We start from the raw sequence: 18729 nt of genomic DNA, 5'->3' as shown, positions 1-18729 counted from the left end.
GATATTTATGTGACAATGGAATTTTTGATTCTGAATAAAAGGGCTTCAAACTGAGAGTCATTAAAAAAAAACCAAAAAACCAACTCTGATAAACTCTGAAGAAGACAGCAAGCTGAAATCAATCAAACAAATAATTTACACCTACTTTGGCCAGGTATTCTGCAGCTGTGCTCAGGTTTGGGTTTTGTTTTCCAGATACTTAAAATAAACTTAGTGAAATGACAGTGAATTTGAAGCCAAGTTTCTTTGCTCTATGTTGTTGCAGGTGTTTCAGCCCAGCTCACCAGCACAAGGCTGCGTAGAAACACCTCAGTGGGAACCCCCTTTTGGATGGCACCTGAGGTAGGCAAATGTGCCTGTCTGGCTTCTCTCCATTCGTGGCAATACACACTTTGTTGCCACTTCCCCATGGTAGGAGGGATCTTTTCTTCCCTCTATTATGGCTGTCTTTCTGCTTTACATCTTGTCCTCTGTTCAGTAAAAGTAATATACTATTAGAGTATACAAAAATGGATTTCTAATAATCATTATTTTCTTCTCTGTAGGGTTTCCATAAAATTACAGGAAATCTACAAATAAGCAAGGGTCCTAAGAATGTTACAACTTTCCAGTTGAATATTGTATATTTTGGGGTGCTTGTCTGTGATGTAAATACAGACTGGGGGGAGAAGGAGGAATTCCTTCTTTCCAGTCTTGCTATAGTCTGGCACACTGCAAAACCCTGACTGACCGGTGTGTTCTTTAACCTTAATCATTATCTGGAGCCTTTAAAATTAGACACAGGGGCTTAAAAATTGATAAAGACACATCAATTTAAAAATTGATAAAATATACAGGTAGCTTAGCCCATTTTCAAGTATCTTACAGAATTTTACATATTACTATCCAGACATAACCCTTTGCCTTCTATTTCATGAAGCTCTAAAAAGTTTTAACACACTGTTGAACAAAAGCTTGTACTTTACCAAAGTAAAGTTTGTTCAACAATGTGTTTTACCTTTACAAGATATCAATCTTTGCACTCCCTGCTTTAAGGAGCACAAAGTACTTCTGAGAGATATGGATTGTGAAATTTAAAAACAAGGATTGAAACAGGAGTTGTCTGTAAGTTGTTCAGCCTTTGGAACAGAACAAGCCTCTTTTCTGGTAATTTTGGGGAATTTGGGATGGAATTTATCTATTACAAATGCACACTGGTCTATTTCTGTAGGTTGAAGAGTTAAAAGTATTGTGCAAACATTCATTTTAAAACATTTCATAATTTTTATGCATCTGTTTTTGTTGCTAAGGAAGGCTGATTATAGCTGAGCAGAGAAAATACACTGCAGTAAGGGGTCTAAAATTGATCTTGCACAGTCTCACAAAGGGTGGTTGATATTTCACCATCTCCATAACAACCAGTTTACGTCACAAAGGAGACACAAGATACCTTAGAAACCACTGTGAAAGCATTATTTATGGAATCACCTTGGTTGGAGACATTTCTAAAATGAGACCTCTATAAAATACTTCTCTAGATAATAATGGACATATTATGAAAGATTTTCTTGAACATGGATTATAATAGGTTATTTTCGTGGTACTGTTTTGCTTGAATAATTGCCATCAAGGGCAGTAATTGTACCAAATTTATTTTCCCTGTCATGTGGAACGTATTTATTCTTGTGGCAGAAAGCCAGAGAGATAAGCAGATATTTTGATCTGAAAAATTTTGACATTACACATGTAATCAAGGTATGTTATGTACATGGCATGTCAAACAGGATCAGGTGTATTTGAATTCTTCCTGTTTTGAAAAGATCTCTTGAAAGAACCAACTCAGTAGCATAACCATAGTAACCCATATTACATTTCCATGCCTGTGTGAGACACACCAGGCTCCATAGGTGTGCCAATCTGCACAACAGCTGTAAGGTGCTTAGATATCCATTATGCTGTTGTTGGAATGGCTTTTAAATGACAGGTTGCATAACATGCTTGCCCAAGTCACTGCAGTTGCTCATATAAATGACAGGTTTTGAGTGATGTGCAGGATGCATGCAATTTATTTTATTTCTGGGGAGATCGTTCTGGTACTTTTAAAATATGCACCCAAATTTTTATGTGAAAGATGGAAGATTAGGACTGCAATAAAATGAAAAGAAAATGAAAAGTTATGCTTGGGTAACAGTTTATTAGGAAGAGTGTTTTCTAGATGAGGTTGTGGTGAGATCAGTAATACGCTAGAATGGCACTTAACTCAGTTTTTTGCACTCATTTATAATAAATCTTCCTGCCTAAAGGTTTTTGACAGAGGATAGAATTTATTTCAAACCCCAAAATATCATAAAATAACTGAACAGGAATGAAATGTTACTAATCAGAGAAATAAAAAACATGAAGGATTTTTTTTAAATTGTCTTCATCTACATGTGAAACATAGGTACCTCAGTCAATGCATAAGGTAATCATGGGATCTCATGTGGCAATGAGAAGGATGGATTTAATCTGAAAGGGGAGTGAAGAGGGGAGATGAAAAGCTTGTCTTGGAGGAAGAGACTACAGTAGTGTTTCAGAGTAGAATAAAGCTGACAGGAAATATTGTGCAGTGTAAACCCCAAGAAAATAAAACCTGGAGAAGAATGATGCAGGATGTTTGAGGCTGACAAATAGGAATAACTGGATATAAGCAGGAGACAAACACACTGAAAACTGGAATCACTAGATCAACCTGGGTCACAAATGGTCTATAAAATGAAGAAAACCACCTTTTAAGATTAAGTTTGCAAAATATTTCAAAGGGATTATATGGCATGGTACTTGAAATAGCAGAAGCCCATAGGAAAATAGCACTGTGTGAGGGTGGTGTAAGGAAGGTGTTCAACTCAATGTTCTTACTGGCAGCATTGAAAGTAACAGCTTAACTGCTTAATATTTGAGTGACTCAAGCATCTTGGCTCCTTTTTTTTGATGACTCTGAGGCTTGCTTAGCAGTATCAGGACAAAAAAGATCTGTCCTTGAGCATTTGTTTTGAGCAGAGCTTGTGATTCACAAAAATTTTGCTGAAAAATGAAAATACAGGTAAAAATTAGGCTGTGAGGAAGCAACAGAGAGTGTGACAAGGATAAGTCAGTTTGAGAGCAGCTTTAAAATAGACTCACTGAAAATGAATAATATTTTTTTACCCTAATTAATATTTTTTCATGCTTACAAATGTAGACTCTCAGAAACTGAAACACTGAATACAAGCATACCAATAAAAGATAAATAAGGCAGGATAGTTGTTAGTATGTTTAAAGCTGCCTGTTATCAAACATTTAAGTTACCTAAAATCTGCTTCTGTTGTGCTGAAATAAATTGTATTATGTGCTAGCAGGATGAATCAGATTTGAGGCTTTTGTACTCAACTGCCTTAACATCTGTGGTTTTAAGCATTAACATGTCTTGTTTTCAACTTCCAGTGCACAACTGAACAAAACCTAGTTCAAGCAGAATTTCAGATTTCTTTTTCCACACATATGAGTAGATTATCATGATCTAGATGAAAACTTGACTCTTGAAACAAACTCAGAATGTCACAGACTAGCAGGGTTACAGACTCAAGTAGGTGGAAAAGACCTCTGAGATCATTGAGACCAGCCAATGACCAAATATTATGTCAACTAGACCAGGGCACTGAGTGCCACATGCCAGTCTTCCCTTAAGCACTTCTGGGGATTGTGCCTCCACCACCTCCCTGGGCAGTCCATGTTTCATGTTTATGTTTAATCACCCTTGCTGTGAAGAAATTCTTCCTAATGTCCAACCTAAACTGTCCCTGTCACAGTTTAAGACTATGACCTCTTGTCCTGGTTGAGATTGCCTTGAAAAAGAAGCTGCCCCCCACCTGGCTACACCTCCTTCCAGCAAGTTGTGGAGAGTGATGAGCCTCCTCTTCTCCAAGCTAAACACCCCCAGCTCCCTCAGCTGCTCCTCGTGGGATTTGTGCTCCACAGCCTTCACCAGCTTCAGTGCCCTTCTCTGGACCTGTTCCAGCACCTCAATGTCCTTTCTGAACTGAGGTGCCCAGGACTGGACACAGCACCCAAGGTGCGACCTCACCAGTGCTGAGTACAGGACAGTCATTGCCCCTGGCCCTTTTGGCCACACTATTCCTGATACAGGCCAGGATTGCCCCTGGCTTTCTTGGCCACCTGGGCACACACTGGTTTGTGTTCAGCTGCTGTTGACCAGCACCCCCACATCTTTTCCCACTGGGCCACTTTCCAATCATTCTGCTTCCATCCTGTAGTGCTGCATGCTCAATCCCCTTAATCAGCTCATCAGTAAAGATATTAAACAGGACTGGGCCCAGCACTGATCCCTGGAGGACACCACAAGTGAGCAGACACCCACTGGCTGCAGCACTGTTCTCCACCACTCTCTGGGCCCAGCCATCCAGCCAGTTCTTGATCCAGCAAAGAGTACTCCTGGCCAAGCCCTGTGCTGCCAGCTTTTCCAGGAGTGTGCTCTTGGAGATTGTGTCAAAGGACCATCTAGTCCAGGTAAACAGCATCCACAGCCTTTTCCTACCCACCAGGCAGATCATGTGGCCAAAAAAGGAGGTCAGGTTTATCAGGCAGGGCCTGCCCTTCCTGCTGGCTGGATAGGATCCCTTGCTTGTCCTATGTATGCCATGTGATCACACTCAAGATGATGTGCTCCATGTAGAGATATATGTACATGTTTGGCCCAAATTTAGTTTTAAGAATGGAAATAGAACAAGATACTTGAAGTCAGAAAGAACTGGAGAGATGCTGAAGATTATTTAAAATTGCAGGGTATATGCTGTTATAGTTTACTGATAACTGCTAAAACTTACACCGGTGAATGTATATTTATATTTTAAAAGGAACATAATTAAAACATAGTTGATCATTTGAAGGATTAGGTGTTGAAATATGACACATGAGTAGGAAAGGCTGTGATATTCTGGTAAAGATATACGAATTCTGTAATAATGAGTTAACCAGAGGTAAAATCTTGGGTCTATTTTCCTATTTTCAGAGATATTTCAGATGTCACAGTATTATTTAAAGCTGTTTCAACTCTGTGTTTTGAATATTTGTTACTGTGCTGGCAGGAGGTAACAATGATCAGTAAGATTGCCCCAGACACAGTTTCCCTTTCTTCTGCTGAATCAAGGCATTCTCCTGGGATAAAATTCAGTACATCTGAGGATCAGAATAAATTTCCAAAGTGTTAGAACAGTAGGTGAATAGCTTAAATTGCCTTTCTTTTCCCAATGTTCCTTTGTGTTCTTTTTAAACTTTAAATCTGATCATGTGTGTGTGAAATAAGTCTAATCCTGAAACAATGAATAATATTTGCATTGTTTCAGTGCAAAGTTGTTTGTCTGCATAGTATAATGAAAAACTAACAAAACTAGCTGGTAAAAAAGCACCCCAATAAGTGACTTGCATTAATATAGTTTAAAAACATACAAAAGAAAAATTCAGTTTTGCAAAAACCTCGCATCAACTTTTCTTCTGAAGCCAATATTTATTACAATAAGGGCTGTATTCAGGTCTTAGAATTTGGGAAAAATTAATTTAATTGTAAATATATTTAATGTGTAGTTTAAATACTGACTTTGGAAAACAGCATAGAAAAGATAATCCCATCACTAACCTGGGCTTATTGAATGATAGAATCATAGGTTTGGGTTGGAAGGGACCTGAAAGATCATATCTTTCCAAGTCCCCTGCCCTAGGAAGGGACACCTTCCACTCGACCGGGTTGCTCAGAGCCCCATCCAACCTGACCTTAGACACTTCCAGGGATGGGGCATCCACAGTTTCTGTGGGCAACCTGTTCCAGTGCCTCACCACCCTCACAGTAAAGAATTTTTTCCTAATCTAAAGCTACTCTCTCTCAGTTTGAATCCATTCCCTCATAATCTGTCATGCTATGCTCTTGTAAAAAGTCTCTCTCCATCTTTGCTTTCATGTTTTTAATTAACTCTAAACAGGTACAGTGATGCATTCCCATGAAGCCATTTAGTATAGTCTCATCTTCTCATATTTCAGCCTATTCTGTTTGTTAGCCCATGCTTACATCAAGAGATTCAAGGTCAATTTGCTAAAATTAGCTTTTCCATATGCACATCTTCACTATACTTTTAATTGCCACCTAAGCAAGGAGTTTTGTGCATGCTGATTTATAATGAACTGTAAGAATCTGCCACTTAGTTTAAATAGGATATAGATTTCAAGAATGGATATACCCTTACTTTTCTGTCTGAAAGCCATTTGAAAACAGTTGTACAGTGGAAAAGTATGCTTATTTTGTGATAAATAGTATTACACCTTCTCTAGTAAGGAAAGTTTTGAAAATATTTTAGTATCTTCTGTGAAAGTATAATAACAATTCTTGTATACCTAATAATAAGAGATAGATTATTAAATTAGCTCTTATTACAGTTTTTCAGTTTTATGGTCTTTTTACCTTGTAAATTACAGTACATGAGATAAGATTGAAAGCATAATTTAAAAACAAAACCCCCAAACAACTGTCCTCAGAATAAAACTTTACTGATAGAAACAAATCTGCTGCTGCTTTTATAGAACTTTTATAGAATCTGGCATCATGATTAATCAACAGTGAAATATTTAAAGATTCCACACATTTAAAGGGTAAAAATAATAAATACAATAAATAAATGTTAAAGTTGAAGGTAAGTAGCATTAAATAATTTGCCATGTAGGTGATACTATATTAAGCCTAGGGTGAAAAGGAATTTCCCTCATGACATACATTATGAAATTCCATCCTGGTTTTTGGGAGGTTAAGGTGCTGGGACACTGCAGTGTACTGGCAATTATTTTTAGGAAATACTAGCTGTCCTCTCAAAATGCAGCACTGCATTTGAGTGCAGAGCTGTGCTTCACGTGGAACTAGGAATAGGCATGCCAGAGAGGAACTGCAGAAGTGTAAGTGTGGGAAGGCATGGGGGAAGAGTGGGAACAGTTGCTCTAAATAGATAGGGCAAGAATGCATGGATGAACTGAGGGACATAGAAGTGATGTGATTTGCTTGAGAACTTAGAGCAGGTCAGTGGCAGAATGTGGGGTAGAATTAAGTCTCTAAATGGCTGCACATGGTTGAAATGCCTGTGACTCTGAGATGCCACCTTCTGAGAGTGACAGATGATTTTAAAATAGATTTCTTTTTCTGAATACAGATTTTTATTTCTTCAAAGAAATGAAGGAAATTGCCTTTACTCTCCTGGTTTTTCCCCTGCTTTCTTCTTTTCTGTGACTCTCAAACTGCAGCTTTAACAAACTGCTATAGTAAGGAGTTATACTGAAGTTACTTAAAGTCCATAACAAAAGCAGTGGATTTAGAAGTCTGAAATGGAATACAGCGGTTTCAAACTTTAAAGGACATTACATACAAGAGGGGCAGAGAGCACAGCAGGACAGCACCAGCAAGCTCTCCCTCAAAAGCAGGATCTAGCAGGATACATCCCCTCCTTTGCCTCCAGGAGAGCTGACCTCCACCTGGGCTAGCGTGGAAGTGAAAAGTACATGGCAGCTGGAGGAAACCTCAGGGAACACTGCCAGTAGCATTGATGACATAGCCGTAGTCTGGTGAAGGGGTGTGGAGGAGTTGCTTCTATTTTGTTTCAACAGCTATGGAGGGATTGTAAAGCTTTCATGTAGGGTGTTTAAAGATTTAAAAGACAAATCAAAACAACAAGCCCAAAACATCAGAGAAAATCAGTTCAATACCACGTGGGTCTGCACTGAGTTGCCTGCATGAAATACGTTTACTTAGGAGGGTGGAGGAGGAGGAGGTCTTAGTTTTTGCTTTCTGTGTGAAAGACCATTTGAAAATCTGTGTGAGGTGTGTAGTATATATACTTACTAGTCAGGAGTACATCTCTAGATCAGAAGCAAAATGTGCCAGTTGTATTATTATGAGTAGTATTGAGTTTGTAATGGTCTCATAGTATAAAGGCAAGATTTCTGTGCTTGAAAGCCTGTTTTTCCTTACTATATCATGTGGTCCAATAAAAGGTATTATGTTTCCCTACAAATGTAGCCTGTTGCCAGAGCAGTCTAATGGTCTCAGGAATATTTCCCTTGGGTGAGTTAAAAATAAAAATGGATTACTCACAGCTGGTAAAATTTGACTGCTTGACATGTAATTAATTTACAATAAATCAATATTAATTGTGATAACTACTTATAGAACTTGTTTTAAATGTTATTTACTACTTATTTTGGAAAAAATTATAACAATGAAATAATTTTCTGATATACTATGGAAACATTTGTATAATGTTACAAAATAAGCAACTGAAATCCAAATAAGAAAATGCAGGAATATGGAACCAATTTCAATCACAAAATTGCTTTTTATTCAATATATGAATGTGCTTGAAGAGTGGGAGGGAAAGAGGAAGTGATGGAGAGATAGAGATAGATAGTATCATTTTGGTTTGTCTAGTTCGGTATCCCCCAGTGCTGCTATGTGCTATCACGAAAGGCTTTTTTGGTTTTGGTACATAGGAGTTAGAAGAATATTTAATATTCTATTTCCAATGTAAACAAATGAAGTTGGGTTGTGTAGTGTCGGATGGAGCCCAGAAGTTCCGTGGGTTGATTTCACGTGACTGGCACAGCTGGCAGTCTTGTTTTCCTTGCAGCAAGGGTGCCAGCTTAGTGCCCCGTTCATTTTCCCTGTGCAGTGCTTCTCAGCAGCGCTCACAGCCACGTACGCTGCTTGCCTGGCTCTGTCAGCCGAGGCAGCCCCGCCTCGCCCCGCAGCTGCCGCGCTGCTGGCTCCAGGCTCCTTCCCGCGGGGTCAGCAGCGCTGGTTGTGCAGCACTCCTCTCCAGGTAGCACATCGGCACTGCTGTTGTTAGCAGCTCTGCTTTGTATTTACTGAGGCAAAGTGAAAGTAAGTTCACTTCTAATAATTCTGGGTAAACTTTAAAGGGTTTGATGTATTTTGCTTCACCTGAACATGTGTGTAGCTTCCTCTCTCTGTGCAAGTCAGTATGACCACTGTCCAAATAACAGGTAGTTCTTTGTATTAACTGTTTTCCTTCTTCTGAATCCACCTTTGATCTGCTGCTGCACTTGCTGAAGTTCAGAGAAATATTTATATTGATTTCAGAACAGGCAGAATTATATCCTTGAATATAAAATTTTCTTGTCAAGATATGTCATCTTGTCTGTCTCTGAATTTTTGTGTTTCTGTACAACTTATAAATTACACAGAATGCCTAGGCATTGACTTCTCTAAATTCCCTCCACTTAGTGTGACTGATTAGTTTATGTACAATTTTTCCAGACCTGTGAATTCCCTATCCCCTCATTCTGTACCATTTTGACCCTCAGCATAATTAGTGTTGACAACCACTTTCTGTTTCTCTGTCTGGTGTTTGAGTGCTTTTCAACCTACAGCAGTATGACTGGGCATGAAATCGTGATGAAATTACAACTAAAACAAAAGATGACAGCCTGTCTCCTTAGCAACCCAGGCCACTGTGTGCATGCAGCCAGCCCATGCTGAAGTGAAAGACTTGGTGTTTATTCCTGTGATGTTTTCTAGCAAATCTCAAGATTAGCTACATCATCCTCTGAGGCTTTGCCATGAACAAAATGTTTGCAGCAAAGCAAACTGTGTCTTCTGTTTCACTTTTACAAGCAGGGGAGGATTTTGCTGGATACCAAATTGGTAAAAATGTGCTGTCATTGCACAAGGAAAGAAAGGGAGAAGCATGTTCTGCAGTTTCAGATCATGTCTTCTGGGCTCTCTTTCTTCATACCCCACTGGGCAGAGCAGGCCTCAGCAGTGCTGAGTGGTACTCTCAGCTCCAAAACTCCAATGAAAAGTAGAGATGTTTCAAAAAAAAAGCGTCTCTGAGTTCCTGATAGAGACAGGAATATAAAGAAAGATAAGTCAGTAGCCCCTTTTGGTTTTGTCTCTTAGAGATTTTTGCTCTGCAGGGAGTAGCAATAGTTTTCAAGGAAATACAGGACTAGGGCATTCCTGAGGACTTGGCTGGCTTGGAAACTGTGACTTAAAGAACACTCTCTTCTTCACATTGCAAGAGAGTATGCTCTGCTACACTCTCTTGTCAACACATTAAGCAAACTGTTTATGCACACCTTTCATCAAGGAAAAAACTGAAAATTTTGATTTGTGTTTTAAAAATTGAAGTTAGTCGCATCTGCCTTTCTCCAAGGGGTACATAAATTGGCAAGATTCTAATAATAAGTTCCACAGAAATTAAATACTCGTTTCAAACCAAAGTGATTGTTACATGCATGTACATTCTGCATGTTGGGTGAAGACAGTGGTTAATTTTGTATCTCTTCTGTGAGGCTCATCTCACTATTGTCAAGCTAATGGTCTAAAACATGCTGGTTCATATGGTCCACTGGCTGAATGTCTTTTATAAAAGAATATATATTAAGGGGAATATTTTTTCTAAAATAATCACCATAGCCTCTATAATAGAATGGAGGAGAATCTAATGGTGTCCAATTCCCCTAGGTTAGAATGGCAGTATTTTGCCATAGTGTCATTATACTGCCATGTACTAGAGGTGTATCGGTTAGGTGTGGAGCAGAAGACACAAAGATGTGTTATACAGTCCTTTCTCTTTGGTAGGTAATACATTGTGAAGATGAAAAAAGCTCTAAGACTTACTAGTGTAGTTTGTTAAACTTTGTAAGACCAAGATATACAGCAAAGTTTGTCATTGTCCTGTAGTTAGAAGCAATTGTGATGTGCTTATAAGGAAAGATCATGATATCTTTGAATAGGGGAGACCAGCTATGTGTGTGGCATTGCTGATGAAGAGAAGGGAGGTGGAGAAATGATCTTTGTGTGACAATTTTGAAAAACACCAGATTAACTAACAAAGCTCTGCCTCTTCAAGTTGAAGGAAAAAATATTGGAATCCTATTTTGTGGTCATGACTTTCATTTTTCCCCTTTCTCTGGAATACTAACTGAAAAAAATGAGGAGAAGGAGTGATCTTAACACTTGTCAAAACATTGATAAAAAATTTGGAAGCATCTTCATTTTTCTTGACTGATTTGCCCTATGAAAAGAAAAGGAATTAACTGATGTGCAACTTTAATGCAAACCTCCCCCACCCCCAAACATTTCAGTATTATTTTAACTGTGTTCAACACCCTGATTTCTGTTCTGATAAAATAAATGATGAGTGCACTACAGTGGGGTCATGAGTCCCAAATAAGAGACAGAATTTCTATGGGCATGTTGGATAGAATCACTACCAGGGTCAGGAATGCCTTTGTTAGGTGCAGTTTATGGAGAAAGTAACTAAGAGCTTAAGATTGAATCAGCAGCTTCTCCAGGAAAGGTTTTCTTATAACAGGTGACTCTGCCAGCAGCTACTCACGTTGCTGACTTGCATGTTGCAATCTGTGCAAAGTGTTGTTCCAAGCTGAAGCCCGACCACAGGAATGGAGAAGTAATACAGAAGTTAAAAAAATATAAAATCTCTTCTGGAGCATAGGTACAGCCACCCTAGGACATGTTATTTTTATCTTAAGTACAAATGATTAAAGATACTTTATAAACTTCCATGGTTTTTCTCATAGCTTTTACTAGCAATGTGCCAGGATCCAACAAATTATTTTAAAGTAATTGTTTAATTGATGAGATTTGGGAAGACAAACTTGAGACACAATTCCAAATCACAATAAAATTACAATTTTATTGCAGTGAAGCTGCAATTTTTGTCTCATCCTTTTGTAAATATAAGGGCTAAATTTAAACTTTGATTTGAATCTGGCATTTAGATTCAGCTGACATGAATAGTTAGTGTATTAGAACATGATCACTGAGTTGGCCAGAAGTGTGCATTAAGTCTGTGATGTAAAACAGTTCTGATATCCAAGGAGAGATTCCTGCCTGCTTCCATTTTTCTTAGACAAGGTACATGGTTTTCTACCTAAGATTTTTTTAAACTACTCAAATGCAGTAATACAAAACAAAATGGAAAACAAACAAACAACAACGAAAAAGGGCAGAAATTTCTGATGGAATATCCTTATCTAAAAACCAGCTGTGCAAATCAGTCTATCCTCATGAATAGTCATGGAAGTTAATAAGAATAACAGCAATAGGGTTCTCTGCTTTTATAATAGGTCCCTGTAAGTCATTCTTTCAAAAAAGAATTTATTATTGATGTTCTTTGTATAGATATTTGAAGCATCCCGTGGAGCTTAATGTATTTTTTTAAAAAAAGAGAGAGATTGTTTTTAAAGAAAACAAACAAAGAGAAGTTCTAATTTGCTGTTACCTTTTTGTGATGTTTCTTTTGTCTGGTATATACAGGCAAAAATGATAGGGATTTGATAGCTGCATAGCATTTTAGACATGACTCAAAAAAGTACTTTCATGCTATATTGGATGACACGAGTTACAAATTAGATTAAAGCGTTGCTTTCTCTGCTTCTCCTCTGATAGGTCATTGCTTGTGAGCAGCAGTATGACTACTCATATGATGCTCGATGTGACGTGTGGTCCTTGGGAATAACAGCTATTGAACTGGGGGATGGAGACCCTCCTTTATTTGACATGCATCCGGTGAAAACCCTTTTTAAAATTCCAAGGTATGGCACTAGATGGCTCTCTTCACTCACTAGTTTGTTCAAAGGCAGTCTACTCAAAGGAGAACTATTTGACAATTTTTTTGCTTAAAATCCTGCGAATCTCTTCTACAAAAAGACAATAAAAATCTGTAATGTTAAAGGTTTTTTTTCAGTCTGTCTTCTACAATAATTTTTATTTAGAACTCCTTGAAATTATAAAGACTTATTTATTTTATTCTAATCTTAGAATATAAAATCATATAATATCCAGGTACCTTCCTTCCAACAGAACTTTTCTTACCTACTGCTGATGAAAACGTTTATTTCAAATGGAGAAGCCAACATTTGTTTATTTAACATTATTTGTTAAATAATGTTTTCAAATATTATTCCTTAGCCTTGGGCTTGTTTTACTGTAAAAGAAAAACATACAATTTTGACAGTGCTATGAAGCAGTCTGGCAGCAAACTGTAGTCATAATTTATTTTCTCCTTTACCTGAGGATGTTAAAATTTGAAGATTTGGATTGTCATCCATGGACAATCCAATATGAATTATATTAGATTAGCTTTGAAAAAGGGATATAAATTCCTTTCTATATATAGTCATATGTAAATTATCTGTATTATTTCATACTGTCTATATTTGATTTCATTTGTTTTCATTTCACTGAGTCTTCCTGAATAAGTGAGATTGACAGTGTGAACTAGAGTTTAGCAACAGAACAGTTGTAATAATAGAGGAAATATAGAAATTGTCCATCATTGATTAGGCTGGCATGTACTGGTGTTTTCCACATTTTGGCTAATGAAGAATCACCACTTACCTAACAGTTTAAAACCTTCAGCAATACAAGTATTTGACCTTTTGTTATCTACACAGTTATCATAGGCTTTTAAAATTTCATCTGATTGCAATTTGCATTTCTGATTAAGTCTATTTATATGCAGATGCAGTTGTGCTGAGTTCTGGCTCATACAGTTATCTCCTTCTCCCCAGCTCAGACATGAGCTACCACCACTCTCCAAAATTATTTATCCTGAAGCAGCAGTTATCTTCTTGCCTTTTCATGAGTGTAAAACGTATCTGGGCACTTAAAGGCAAGGGAGGCTTCAGATTACTAAAACAGTATTAAAAATTTTTATCAGTGCTCAAAACCATTTAAGAGGACGGAAGTGATACCAAAAGTAAGAGCAAGCAATAGGAAGATACAAAAAAAGAGAGCATGTAGAGTCTTTGATTTCTGTCTACAGATTACCTATTTCTCTATGTGCTGTTGCATCTCTGTATGACATAGTAAAACAAAGGTGAATTATCTATCTGATTAATCAAATAATGTGTACATTTACCAAATAGAATAGCATCATTTTTAAAGTTGAGATATTTTCCTCTGCTGTGCATTATATGAGCTTTGGCCCTGCTGCTTCTAACTATACATTCTTATTAGATGATGTGAACTATGATGAGTGTTGGATGGCATAAGAAATGTCTGTGTGTGTTTCTGTAGACTTCTTCCATTCTCAAATGGTCAAGTTTCCATGTCAGCTTAGTCATTTAGTCTCACTTTTTTTCTAGTGAGAGGCAATTGTGCTTTTAGCCTTGGCATTGAATTTCAACATAGTGAGCAGCAGAGCTAGACCTTAGTCTTAAATAAGTTTAATGTAAATCAATGAGTCTTTACTTCGACTTTATAGGATTTGAATCAACCATTAGATGAATAGTTTTGTACTGGCCGTCAGAGCAGTTGGATACCCTCAAGATCTTTGGAGATATCTTCTTGTGCAGAACTCAAGTCAAGGACTTCTGTTAAACTTAACTGCTTCCAGGTTCACGTCTGCGTTATGTAATTTGGACCAGGCATTGTGGGAAGAGAAGGTGTCTTATGCCCATTTAAATTCAGATTTTCTATCATTGGGTCAAGCAACATAAAATGTGATTGGGGACTGAATTTATCTCAACAAAATATCTTATTTATAGAGGACAGGTGAACCCTCAGAAATCACCAAGTACTTCAACTTGGCCATAAGAAAGGTGATGCCACTGTGCTGCACTTCCCTCAAAGCCTGACTAGTGTTTCACAACAGGAGATGCTGCCTGCTAAGTGTTTTTGAAAACATAATGGTTTTTTTAAGATATCTAAGTATTAGCTTCATACTTTTGATAATATGGCCTGAGCTGTGAACCAGATGTTTAAGCAACTTCCCATGGTTAAACTTTTCTTGTCCTACAAAATTTGTCTGCAGCAAATACCCAATAGCAAAAGTGGAGTGAAAAGGAAAATGTTAGTTAATTTTTAAGTTAGATGTTTCATTAGACTCTGGACCTTATTTCTATGTATGTTATGTAGGTTTAGAAGAGCAGGGGATACAAGTTCCTGGACTAATGCAGGTATAAAAAACCTCTTTCATTCATGAACATTTTGTTGTATGAAGGTGCAGTATCTTAGAAACAGTTGTGATAGCACATGCATGGGATTTTTCTTAAAACTAATGAGAAGGAGCCATTATCTTAGAGCAAATGTTAAGGTTCTGTTTTGCAGTAATGCACATATTTTCTCTCATCAAAATGGATTCTTGGCTCTAACTAATAAATCTCCTGAAAAGGGACCTCCAGTGCCTAGAGATGAGATAAATCATACTGCGAAGATACTGAACCATGAAATTATTCTGTTAACGTGTCATCTGCCTAGAATATATTTTCAAATCTCCAACAGAAGGGTCTAAATTATGAAAGGAAGGTGGCCTAGCAAAGTTGGTAATTTGGGAGTTGATACTTTTAACCTCTTCCATCTGCTGTCACTACTTAGGTGTGTCGGTTTTGGCAAAAATATTACAAAATAAAAGATTCTCAAATACCATTACACCTAAGCTTTTTAAAGTAAAATAGGTCCATAAATTCTTCAAACGGTGTTATCTTGTGAAAAATATTACATCATCTCAGTACTATCTCTTAGGGTATCACGACAAATCACAGCCAGTTGATTGAAATTTTGAAAAGTAATGGCTATAAAAAATCATGTGGCAAAGAGGAGATAAAGATGGCATGTTGTAGTCTGAAAAGGGTAGTTGGAGTGTATGTACTAGTATAAAGTGAGGATTTCAGATCATGTTGCAAAGATCCTGCTTTTCAGGATTTGTCTCTTTATATATAGTCTTTTTTACAGGGACATGGTAAAGAGCAATTTTTCTAGGTTACCCTAAGAGCTAACACTAACAGGAATTAACCCAAATTCTTCACTCATGTCTATCACTCAAGTGTTCTTCTGAGAGCAGTGGAAGGCACCTGTTTTAAAATTGATTGGTGATAAAAAAATGGCTATTTGATTTTCTAACTCACAAAATCTGAGAAATTTCATTTAAAATTATTATGCTTCATTAATTCATGTTAAATAGCCAGGAGTGAAATGGAATTGAGCTTGTGAGTAGTCATTGAATGGTGCAGTTCTTAACCTGTGTTGTACTGTGTTGAGACTTACAGCTCTTGGGAGTACTTATTAGTTTGAATTTACTGATGCTTGACTGTTTCAGCAGCTGATCTGCATCCAGCAGGATCAAACCACCTCCTACCCCATTGCAACTTCAGCTTCACGGTAGTTTGTAAATAGGCAGTATCTTCATACTTTCTGTGCCACCATACACTCACCTGTTATGTTGGTAAATAAACTCCAAAGAAGTTCTTCAAGAGTACTCGGTTACAGTCATTTTTAAGGTATGATCATGTCAAGAGAGAATAGACAATAGAATATAATTTCAGTAGATAGAGTGACTGTGATACAGCCCATTGCACCTTTACCTTGCTTTGGTGTGTACCTGTGAGGCATCTGGTGTACTGCAGGTAGTGTCATCCATCTGGGCAGCTAAGATCCATTGTGGGGACATTTGAAATACTAACATTTTCTAGCACAGCCTTTCATATTGCAGCCTCTCATATTCCAACTTTTCTGTAATTTTGCCATCTGCATTGGTATTGACATGATCGTGATATATCATGTAGCATACACTTTTATTGCTGCTGCTTGGAATGGTAAAGAAACATAAGCGTGTGTTGTAGGAGAATGTAGCTGAGAGTTGGTTGTTTTTGTAAAACAAAATCCAAAAGAATTAATACTATTTTAGTTACTTAATATGAAGTGTTTAAAGTAATTAAAGGAATAAGCTGAAAATAGTCTTATGGTAAATAATTTGACATCACGAATAGAAGTTTCAGAGCACAATGTTGTTTATTTCTGAATAGGAATGTGAAGTGTAGTTGCAGCAATGTGACTAACCGACTTCAGAAGACCAGATTCTGCCTATGGTTATAGGTAGGGCATCGTGGTGTCTGTAAAAGCTATGTTTAATTGTCTGAGGAATAAGCTGATTTTGAAACAATATGTTATTGGATCCCAATTATTTTGTGATTATGGTTTTACAGAAAATTCTAAATAATAAAAATGTAAGGTGACATGTTACATTTAGTGATGAGAACTAAATGTCCTTGGGATTCTCCTTAGTTGGTATATGAATAGTAAAGCAGTTCAAGAATAGTCTATCTCTAGCTGGAAAAAAAGGGATGGGTCTGTGACTAGGCATTGGAAAGACCACTACTAATTCTTCAGGAGGTTACAGACTTGTCATACAATCTCAACCCAGGGAAATATGACTAGATTTTCAAAATTATTTAAGTCCCCAAATGTGTTGTTGGCTAGCTAGTGGAATTTCCAAGAAGCTCTTTGTGTTTTATTTCTGTTACAATGCTTTAAATCTCCATTCTGTGTTTATTTTTCACTGGTTTCACAGCAAGTGAAGCATTGATATGTTTTTGAAAATGTCAGAAAGTCTGTGTGCTTGGCTGTATTTTCTTCCATAGAATCGCAGAATGGTTGAGGTTGGAGAGATGTCTGGAGGTCATTTTGTCCAGCTGTCCTGCTCAACCTGAGTTATCTGTAGCAGATTGCCCAGGACAGTGTCCATGCAGCTTTGAATATCTGCAAGGATGGAGACTCCCATCTTGTCTGGGCAACCTGTGCCAGTTCTCAGTCAGACTTACAATGAAAAAATATTTCCTGATGTTCAGGCTGAACCTTCTGTGTTTCAGTGTGCACACATCAACTCTTGCCCTGTCATCTGGGCACCACTGAAAAGAGCCTGACTCAGTTTTCTTTACACTCTCTCTTCATGTATTTCTACATTGATAATACCCATTTTGAGCTTTCTCTTTTCTGTGCTAAACCATCCTGCCTGTCTCAACCTCTCCTGATGTGAGAGATGCCCCAGTCCCCTGATCAATCTCAGTGACTGCTTGCTGGACTGTCTCCAGTAGCTTTGTGCCTCTCTGCTACTGGGGAGGCCAGAACTGGACAGTGCTCTGCATGTGGCCTCAGCAGGGCTGGTAGGAAGGCAGGGTCACCTGTCTGAGCCCACTGCCCACCCCCCTCCTAAGGCAGCCCAGGGTTCCAGCAGCCTTTGTTACCCCGAGGGCACAGAACTGGCTGATGTTCACCCCAGTGTCCACTGGAGCCTCCAGTTCCTGTGGTGCAAGGCTGCTTTCCTGGTGATCAGCCCCCAGAAAGTGCTGCAGGGCTCTGCACTGCTTTTGCTGAACTTCTGAGGTTCCTGTTTGCTGTATCTCCAGCCTGTCCTTCCCTTTGGATGGCAGCACAACCCTGTGGTGTATCAGCCATTCCTCACAGGTGGGAACATGAGCAAGCTTGCTGAGGGTGCACTCTGTCTCATCATTAATGAAGATGCTGAATGGGACTGGACCATTTTTACCCCTGCAGTACACCTCTAGTGGTGGAGGTAGGGATGTGGGTGTTTGTATGATTTGGCAGTACATGTGTTAAGTCCACAGAGAAACAGTTTTGTGCTAAGAGGACAATGTATTTTAGTATTGTTACTGTCACTGTTCCAGAGTATGCAGCAGTGCCAAAAGCCTTCAGGGCAAGGGCTCTGCCCTTATAAGGATGTGCAGGACTTACTCATTACTAATTCATTCTTAACAGGTATGTGAATTGATAAAACATCCAATGCATCCTTGGGTTTAAATATCAGATTCAAATAGATTTGTGCCAGGGTTTAACAGAGTAATGAGTACCTTGTAGTACTTTTACCTTCATTATATCATCTTTATTTAAGAAGCAGA

General features: G+C 38.0%; 1 protein-coding gene across 1 annotated transcript in view; it reads left to right on the top strand.

The window, feature by feature from the left end:
- The window catches only part of MYO3B (myosin IIIB), a 168510-nt gene that overhangs the window by 9871 nt on the left and 139910 nt on the right, over window positions 1-18729 (top strand). The window contains exons 6-7 of the mRNA XM_036386692.2: window positions 266-342; window positions 12482-12627. Coding sequence (XP_036242585.1) covers window positions 266-342; window positions 12482-12627 — 223 coding nt within the window. The remainder of the gene's footprint in view (window positions 1-265; window positions 343-12481; window positions 12628-18729) is intronic.

Source organism: Molothrus ater, chromosome 7, assembly GCF_012460135.2.
Source record: "Molothrus ater isolate BHLD 08-10-18 breed brown headed cowbird chromosome 7, BPBGC_Mater_1.1, whole genome shotgun sequence".
NCBI classification, from domain to species: domain Eukaryota; kingdom Metazoa; phylum Chordata; class Aves; order Passeriformes; family Icteridae; genus Molothrus; species Molothrus ater.
Note: the sequence above shows the minus strand (reverse complement) of the source record. Positions and strands in the feature narration are given on the sequence as shown.